We start from the raw sequence: 9,496 nt of genomic DNA, 5'->3' as shown, positions 1-9,496 counted from the left end.
ATATATGTGTGTGTGTGTGTGTGTGTGTGTGTGTGTGTGTATTTGTGTGTATGTGTGTGTGTGAGTGTGAGTGTTTATATATATATATAATATTTATGTATCGAAGATGATTATGTCTTTATACTAGGCATACAATTGGAAACAAATGAGAGTTTAGGCATAATTGTGTATATGAAATTTTGTATACGTTTTGCCCCTATAAATATATGTATGTATAGGTATTACGCGCACATATGTGTGTTCGTGCATAATCTGGATAAAAAAACCATACATGTTGTTGATGTATGCGAAGCGTGTGTTGACGCAGCGTTATATGTCTCGGTGTGTGACACCTATTTGCAATTTTAACTTCGCCCTTATACCGTATATGTGATGAACTTAAAACGCAAGTATCGAAATTAAATTCAAAGCTACTCTATAAACATTGAACGAAAATGCATAATGAATTATTAAAGTAAAGCATCAATAGCAACTCTGCACATAATGCTATTGGCTCATGTCTAACGAACCGCAATACAACGAAACACGCACACGTGCCATACGAACAAACATGTTCACACCTTTCAGCAAAGGCTGGGATTCCTCATCGTCACCCCTCCTGGGTCTGCAGCATAGAATACCCATCGCTTAATCAGCAGACGGAACACACACAACCTATATATTAATTATACTGTGGAAGGTTGATTGTTGATAGTTGCATACAATATGTACGTGAGATATATTAATATTGTAGTGGATGTATGTTCGTCGGAGTCTGTTTGGACACCGACCAAGAAGGGTGCAAGTCCGTCAAGGCCTCCAAAATCGAATTGACAGGTCAAAACGTACGACGACCGGACATCGGGGGCTGGGCATAACTTAATCCACTAAACTATTAACGTAAACGCCTATCTGTTCGGTTTATTTTAACTTCAAACCGTTTGTTCGGGGGTCAATAGGATGAAAAAAACATCGAGACCTACTTATACATATTTAAAAAAATTGAACCTTTACTGGGCTCCGAACATGCACCCGTTGCATAGACAGCCATAGCCACCCATTGACGACAATATAAACTATCCAAAACGTATTGATTCGTTAGGACTGTCACTGCAGCAAGTTGGTTTTACTAATGACCGCCCCAGCCTGGTTTCGCCTAGGTAGTGTTTAATTACGCCTTTTCGTCAGACGTTGCTATTAAACAAAATGTATTGTTGTGTCTTATTATATAATATGTATACTACTATTAAGCTTTTAAAAGGTCACGGCCTTTTTATACTCGTGTTATTATAAATAGTGCTGTTGCTCAAGTTATTATAGATAGTGCTGTATAGTTCCACATCACTTACGCTGGTGTGTCGATACGTACCATAATGGATGGCAGTATCTGTGATACGCTCACTGTGAGTGACATGCTCAATGACCTTCAGCTAGAACGAGAAGCTATGACCGATGGCGAGATCAGTACGTTGGTGAGTATCATTTTGTACGCCGCTTCATGATCTATTGCAAGTGGCGGTGCTGTCGCCTAACTTATTATGTGACACTTATGTGTCTGTGAGATTGGGTTGACGTCAGTATTTTCTTATGCTAATATTTGTCGGCCGGACTTGATGTTTGAGTTGTCAGAGCTGTCGGACAATAGTGCGCTGCTCACTTGCAAGTGGTTGTGCCATACTCAATCGCTCGCAACTGTCGGTCTGAATTTGAACGCATAGTTAAAATGCAATGTGCACAAATTTCTTCTTTAGTGGAAGATGACAAAATTTGTGTCAATAAACTCAGTCTTCCCAACTTGATCCCGTCTTCACAGTAGTATACAACTCCATTGGTGACACCAATATCTGGCCCTAATAAGTTCCGTAGAAAATTTTAGCATGACTCTATGTCACACTGATAGTTTTTAACTATATCGTATGGCTAGTATCGCGACACAAAGTTGCACTTTAAGTAGATTATTGGAGGCTTTCACTGCATTTTTTTATTGGTAGTACGCCTCGAATTAAGGTAGAACTGGTGAAGCGTAGTTTTAGTTACTGGTGATAGTCACTGCAATCTATGGCCCGTTTCATGACTCAAGTTGTGAGTTAATGTAGTCGGACCCACCTCAGTCTGCGGTTGGCAGTCCTCAAATGTTCTCGATTACATTGCTTATCTGTAACATTATTGCCTTTGCGTAGGGTCTATCTCGGGATGAAAGTTCAAGTACAGCTCGTGGGCCTGGAGTAGACAAGGAAAAGGTTTGAGGTTTTGCCTGTGTACTTCTCTTGAGTTCTTCGCTTTATGTTCTATTTTATTTATACCATTCAATGGCCGATATTGTGTCGCCGCACAGGATAGAATCCGACCATAGCGAGACACTAATTAAGTACGTTGTGTATTTGTTCTGCTTGGTTTGCTGTGACAATTTGTCTTATTTGATGGATATTGAGTGATGAAGCTGCGGCAAGACTGTAAAACTTAGGAGACGTCTGTGTGCTGCCGAGCATGTTTTCGAGGCAATATTGTGTATCCTATCTACCGATCTTGCGGTGTTGCTGCTCAGTGTACGAAGCGAAAGCAACTATTCCCATCCATATTTTTGAACTATCTATTATCTCATTTGTGTCTCGGTAATATAACTTTCGCTATCTAAACATTCAGTGTTCTATTACCGAAACAACTCTAAATTCCTGGTTGAAAACGTATCATCAAAAAGTCGATTCATATCATTTCTCTTAATTTTCTTCAGGATGCACTTTTCGATAAACTACGCGGATTCATGGTTAAATATAAATGGCTTAAAACGGTGTCGCGCGACTTCGAGTCGATAGATAAGAACTTAGCCGAGTTGAAAGTATACCTAGATAGAAGGTGATGTGCAATATACGTGTATAAGTACCTATGTCGAGATCGTCTGTGTTAGGTGTATACGAACAGCGCGTGTATACTTACAAAATGGAAGTGTTCAGTTCATTCGAAGTGCCTAACTTCACTTCCGCCATATCGACGTTGACCTGCCGCTCACACAGTAGTGTGTGTACCTGCAGAGTGTCGGTACAAGACCACTCTGCACTCCTTACTCACCCAAACATTTCAAGACTGCTATATAGTTACAAAGAAAGGGGGAAAGCATTACTCTGATTGAGACAAACATATCAGAAAAGAATCACTATGTACGCGCAAGGCAAACGCTAGTATGTGGCACTGCACCGTCACAGGCCAGTGCCTCCTAGTGGTTGTAGGAGGATACTTATTCGTCTACCCTTGCGCTTCACTTTTTACATAGAAACATAGTAATAAATGCAGGAAGATCTTAGTTATATCCGGCCAATATATGCACATTGATACCTAGTTTATCTAGACCATCGCGATAAACTAAACGGTTTGCCATTTGATCTTGAAAGCATCCATCTTCTACTCTATACCTACACTCACTCTATATTATAGTCCGTGGATTTGTCTGCCGTAGTTACCATCTCGAGGTCAAGTCTACTGATTTAATAGCAATTTGTGTGATCCCAGTTCAATTTCTAATTCCTACATGTCGGGTGCAGATTTGCGTCCTTGCGGTATATATTCACCTGTTTCGGTGAACATATCCCTGTAATCGGGTTTGATACTCCAGTACTTCCTTGTTGCAGTCCCGCCCTCCTTGCTGGGATACCTCTTCTTCATAAACGCCTTGTTGCTTGCCAATTGGTGTCTAACACTCGACTGCCAACTCTCCGCGAGTAATTGCTTTCCATTCGGTAGCCGTTCAGAGATGTAGCTATACAACTCCGGAAGTGTTACACGCTCGTCGCGCGACGCAAAAATACACTTCCCTATCAGAGACGAGTAAGTGTGCTTGGGCATAGGTGGGTTTCTGCGCTCAGCGACCTTGGCCGACCTGTTTTCCTGCTTGATGTTCGCTGATGTCTCAGTACTTTCTTTTATCGCTGGACTTTGCCTGCCACACAACCCACTAGGCGTTGAACTCTCCATCTCGATTATTACCGGCGTTGATCCAACAGAAGTTGCGTGTGGTTTCAGAAACTCAGAGTCTGCGCGTGTGCTATTACTATTCAACCCCGATTGCTGACATATCTGATCTTCGGACACCCACGACCTCATACTTTGACTGCGCTTGTTCTGCAAAGAGTCTAAGCATATGGCGCTCCTCTGTGAACTAACTGAGAGGGCAGAGTCCCTTTGCTCCATTGTAAGCTGTCCCCATTCATTCGTGCGTGCGTGTGGTAAAGTATTTAGAGCGCTGTGCGATATGCTATTCAAAGCTCTGTGCGAAAGGCTGGTTCTCGACCCGTGTGGAATGCTACCGGAGGTACTCGTACTATGCCTGCCGCTGAGTGTGCGACGTCTCTCATAAGGAAGCGCTCTTTCGCGAGTGTGTGAGTGCTCACCCGACCACCGATCGACGGATTCCTGTGATGTTGATGCGAACTTGTTCACGTGTGTTCCCGATAGTTCTTCATCGAATGCGTACACTGAGTCGGAACTGTCGTGGGAACTTCGCGCTAAGTAAAGAGATGTGATTGCGTCCCGCGCTGGCGATTTCAATACACGGTCGCGCCGCAGTCGGCTTGAATTCTGATGCCTGGTTTTGCTTTTTATAGTGTTGTCACTTTGCCTTCGAGTGCACTCTGCGTGCGGTCTGCTGCTGTATGCTCTCTGCGCGTACCGCTTATCTAATAAGGTCTGCGTGTGATGGTGCGCGGCCATGTGAAGGTCCGGGGCACTCTTGGGCTGTCGTGTGTAGCTGCGGTGACTGACCGTGCTACTGTTATCGCTGTGGTCATTCAAGGCGTTGTAGTCAGTTCTAAGATAGTCTGACCCTGTGCTTGTATGTTCTCCTTTGCGACTGAAACGCTGCCTATCGGAGTGTGCCTGTGTGGATGCTGTATCACGTACAATCGAGATTGCCTGTGGCTTTTGGGCACGATTTGCGATTGGTCTTCTATATCTATAATTGCTTGTACGTTCGCTGTCGGGGGGGTAACTCCATTTTGTATGGTATGCGTGACGACTAGATCCTCTACTCGGTGAGCGTTGCCTTATTTGATTCTGTTCAGAGCAAATGGGTACAGGTTCCGTCCCGAAAGTATGGCTATTCGCGTCGCTCTCATACATAACGATATCGCCGTTGGGTGCTGATTCGCTTGCTTGTGGACGAAATGCTCGTGCCGGGAGGTCAAAGCTGTCCGCTCCCTTGGTTGTGGCCACAGGCGCAGACCTTCCGCCTCTATACGCGCCTGGACTTGGATCGTTCCAAGTGCACTTTTTCGTTGTGCCTTGTGTATGTTCTACATTGTGATGTTGCCGCCTTTGGGCGTTTATATGCGTCTCTTGTGCGTCATCATTTATAATATTTTCTCCAGGAGTGACACCGATTGCAGCGATTTCGAGGGGCCTCCATAACGCGCCACGTACACGCGTGCGCTCTCGGTGAGTCGAATACGGGTTGACATCAGGATGAATAGGGTGAATATCGCCTTCGATTGCACAAGCATCCGCGGTATCTCTAAGTGTCGTTCCCTGCATCTGGGTGTCAGAATGAAGTCCGAGCCTTTGTCCGAAACTCTCACATAGCGTTGGAGATTTTGTGTCACGTGCAATATTTTGTTTAGTGAAACCACTGTCACTACGATCTTGAGGATTTTGTCTAAACTTTGTATCTCCGATTGCTTCACTTTCTGCAAATGAGTGATTCCTCGCTACGCTTAAGGAGGTTCTCCCCGATCGCACATGTGAGCGATCAACTGTCACTTGTATGTTCGACTCCACCTTGAGACCTCGCACTTGATTAACAGTACCTGGTGGTATATATCCACCGACCACTGATATGCCACACACCCCTTCACTATTGGCAATCCGATAACCTTCGGAACTTTCATTCGCATCGTCGATCCTCATGGCACTGTTAACTCGATGTTCAGCACTATGAGATTGTCCTGGTTGGTTAACAGTATGTTGCGCTATATCAGTGAGCCCCTTCTCCGCATTATACGTGGTTGTCGTATGTTGAACGCTGCCGAGTAAAGAATCTTGCCGCGCCGACTCATTGTGTATAGCTAGTGTGTGAAACTGTGTTTGACTGTATGGCAGGTCTCTGTCATGAGAAGGAAAATATGTCGCTCTCCTCGGCTCGCAGTGTGCGCTACTATGCTGTGATGTAGATGCGTCACAGATTGGCACTGCTTTGCGACTACTGGTAGAGTAAATCTTAGAGGATGTGTTAGAATAGACCTTCTCGTGCTCGACATTGTAAGGGCGGCGGAGCCTTCCTGGTCCTACACCGCCCAATGACTCGCTCATAATCTAGATCTTAGTATCACTACATGGGCTTAGAAGCAATACCCCGACAAGTATATCCCAATAAACAACACCGATGTATGGATCGATGCGGTGGTATAGGCCACATAGCTACACAGTAAATCAATGCAAAGTATAGAAGTACTTGTTCAAGTCAGTGCGAGAAAATGTTCTAAGGTCAAATGATGCTTGATTTTATATCACAGCCATTAGTGTGACTTCACTGGACCAAAGACACTTTCAACTACCCCTGTCATATGTACTTCTTCTTTGAGGCTGTTGGATTGATTCAAAATATGGATAACTTCACTTCAAATCCACTTTTCTTTATCCACGTTCCATCAACATTGAAATTTGAAAATTTCTCAATCGCTGCTGATCAAAGAATCTAAGTAGAGTCACCGGTTGGGTTTTGAACAGCCTTCCCGCTTAGAAATATGGTTCAAATACTGTGCCGACTGTAAACCAGTCAGTTGATTTGTTTTCGATATAGTTCAAATGTGCAATTTGCAGTCTGAAGACTAACTAAATTATATCATTAATTCATTACATAGGTCATTGACCAGAGTATGTATGTACTGTGAGTCCATTTCTCTGTCTGTGACAGTGTGAGTCTGCGTCTGTGACCAGTCACCACTCGCCAGTGGTTTACAGACATGGCATTTTTTTCTTCGAACAAGAGTGGAATGATATAAATTTCCAATCATGATAGGCAAAAAAAAATGCATGATGTTCAAAGCTTTAGTTTGTTTGCTTTTGATTGGGTCCCAATTCAACTCGGATTGAAAAAAATTAAATGCATATCCGAGACCGACTATTTATGTAGTCTGTACCACGCTTTACACATACTTAGTAGTAGAGAGAGTGAGAGAGAGAAGAAAGAAATTTCAAATAAGAAAATATGACTGAACGGATTATGAAAAATTAAAAACGTCCGTCGAGTTATAAGTTAAAATAAATATTTACACTGAGTGTATATACAGTATGTAAATACAACATTTTTGTTTTTTAATTGTTTTTTTTTAAACATATCTGTATCTTTTGTTCTGCTTCACTTCTTGTCTCTGTGTGATTGTTTGACAAAATGTATACGATACAACATATTTACTGATGTATAAATAAATAAATTGTCGATCTCCATGGCCGTCTGGATTTGGGTCTCTGCTACATTTTGGATTTCCGCTACATACAGTAACCCTGATTTTTGCTCGTGACCCTAATCCAGAGGGCCATGCGATCTCGTTGAATTTAGAGTCCACTCTTGTTGGCCATGTCACAATGGCCCCATCTCTGGAGAATGTCACGTGGAAGAGCATAGCTTCCTCAAAGGCCCGTCCCCCTAGCCCCAGGGACATAGATATTTCTCTCTACACCAGCGACTACTTCTAGGGGACCATGCTCGAACTTCACTGCGCCTAATACAATACGCAGGCAAGTTCGAACTTCACTGCGCCTAATACAATACACAGACAGGTTCGAACTTCACTGCGCCTAATACAATACTCAGACAGGTTCGTAGTTCTTCATATAGTTGAATAGTTCGTTAATTCTGCTGTTCGTTACGAGTAAGAGAGCGATATTTCGTAGTTCTTCATATAGTTGAATAGTTCGTTAATTCTGCTGTTCGTTACGAGTAAGAGAGCGATATAAAACATAGAGACGAATCTTCACTCTCATGGGCCTACTCTAGTAAGAGTGGGCCTCCAGTAGCTCTTGTGGGCCGAGGGCGTGTGCGACTGCGTGGGGCTTGGATCGAGAACGGGAGGGTGGGGAGGCTGACCACATATAAAAATCTATCAGATAAATATAGTACGTATTATTTACCTGTACTACAGTCTACAGGGCACAGGCCCACAGGCCACAGCGTAGTTTAGAAAACTGGCAATAGTAAGTATTCATCTATTTGCTATTTACTAGAGAGTATATAGTCTCACATACAGTTGTAGTTGTAGAGTGTAGAAACTGTACATAGATCACAGGGATTTGACCATTTGAGACTTGTTGCATATCAAGTGTCTCAAGTCTCAACTCCCACGAAGTCTCAACGAATTCATTCAGTCAGTTTGATTTACCGCGAGTAGTAGTCTGGCTCTTGACTCTGGACTCTGGACTCTGGACTCTGGACTCCGGATTATGAGAAGCCCTGGGCCCTGGACTCTGTGAGTCTGGACTCTGGTCGTCTGACGTCTGAATGCAAGCGTGTTGATTGGACTTTGAACTTTGACTTTTGACTTCTTCTTGTATTCCACTATTCTGGTTCAGTGGTTTCACTGTTTCAGTTTGAGATTTGCGAATTGAGATGACTATGACTAAATTTCTATTGATTTCCGAAGTATTTTTTAAAAACAACATGTATTGTAGATAAAATCTTCTCTCGCTCTACCCTCAACATACTCTACTACTCAGAGAGGGAACAGAGTGTGTGTGAGAGAGAGAGACCGAGATGAGCGAGTGAGAGTGAGTCATTGAGACCGTGTCACCGCGTGAGGCGTGAGGCGAGAGTCCGTGAGACGTCAGTCACCGGTCACGTCACGGGACTGAGGCTCTGAGGAATCTGAGCCTCACAGACCCTCAGGCCCCAGTGCCTCACTGAAGGGAGAGGCTGTCAGAGTGTCAGTCTGTCACTGAGAGAGTGAGTTAAAAGAGCAATAAAATATAGAGTTATGTATGTATAGTTGTATACGCTATACAGTATTTATTTATTTTAAAGTGAGAATTTTCTCTCCCTGAGTGAGGGAGTGATCTGAGTTTCACTGATGATATGATGACTGAATGAGAGCTGAAGCCTGAAGCCGTAGGCCTGAAGCTAAACTTCTAAAGGCCTAATATTTAATTATATTTTCAAAAGCAGTGAAGCAAGCAGGAATGAAACAATGATGAATTGCGCAGATTTTCAAAGGCCAATTGATTAGTGCCAATTTAGGTTTTCTTGTGAAAACAATTTTTTAATGTATTTATTGTGTTGATACAAAGAAAAGGAACAGAAACCCCAAACCCACAAAGACCGCCCCCAAACCCACAAAGACCGCCCCCAAACCCCAAACCCGCGAGGGAAACATACCGCCCAACACCCCAGCGGCCCCAGCAGTAGCACCCACTACAGTCCCTACAGGCCACAGGCTACAGCCCACTACTTGAGGCCATTACCCACGGCCACTGGCCATCCGGGCTAAACATATTAAATATATAAATATATAGATGTATTTATAGAAATATATAAATATAT

At 43.3% G+C, this 9,496-nt stretch overlaps 3 protein-coding genes across 3 annotated transcripts in view; 1 reads left to right on the top strand and 2 right to left on the bottom strand.

The window, feature by feature from the left end:
• The window catches only part of SARC_11505 (hypothetical protein), a gene marked incomplete at both ends in the record, with an annotated part of 2,878 nt that extends 2,254 nt beyond the window's left edge, over nt 1-624 (bottom strand). Inside the window, one exon of the mRNA XM_014294412.1 lies at nt 561-624. Within this exon, the coding sequence (XP_014149887.1) occupies nt 561-624 (64 nt within the window). The remainder of the gene's footprint in view (nt 1-560) is intronic.
• A 598-nt stretch (nt 625-1,222) lies between these two features.
• SARC_11504 (hypothetical protein) lies at nt 1,223-4,924 on the top strand. The gene is made up of 3 exons (XM_014294411.1): nt 1,223-1,451; nt 2,160-2,219; nt 2,711-4,924. Exons 1-3 carry the CDS (start codon nt 1,353-1,355, stop codon nt 2,834-2,836), a joined length of 285 nt encoding a protein of 94 aa, XP_014149886.1. The 5' UTR covers nt 1,223-1,352; the 3' UTR covers nt 2,837-4,924.
• SARC_11503 (hypothetical protein) lies at nt 3,163-6,792 on the bottom strand. Its single transcript, XM_014294410.1, has one exon. It carries the CDS (start codon nt 6,271-6,273, stop codon nt 3,499-3,501), a length of 2,775 nt encoding a protein of 924 aa, XP_014149885.1. The 5' UTR covers nt 6,274-6,792; the 3' UTR covers nt 3,163-3,498.
• Between the last annotated feature and the right edge of the window lie 2,704 nt (nt 6,793-9,496).

Source organism: Sphaeroforma arctica (genome assembly GCF_001186125.1).
Source record: "Sphaeroforma arctica JP610 unplaced genomic scaffold supercont1.1726, whole genome shotgun sequence".
Lineage (NCBI taxonomy): Eukaryota > Ichthyosporea > Ichthyophonida > Sphaeroforma > Sphaeroforma arctica.
The sequence above is the reverse complement of the archived record's forward strand: the minus strand, read 5'-3'. Positions and strand labels throughout refer to the sequence as shown.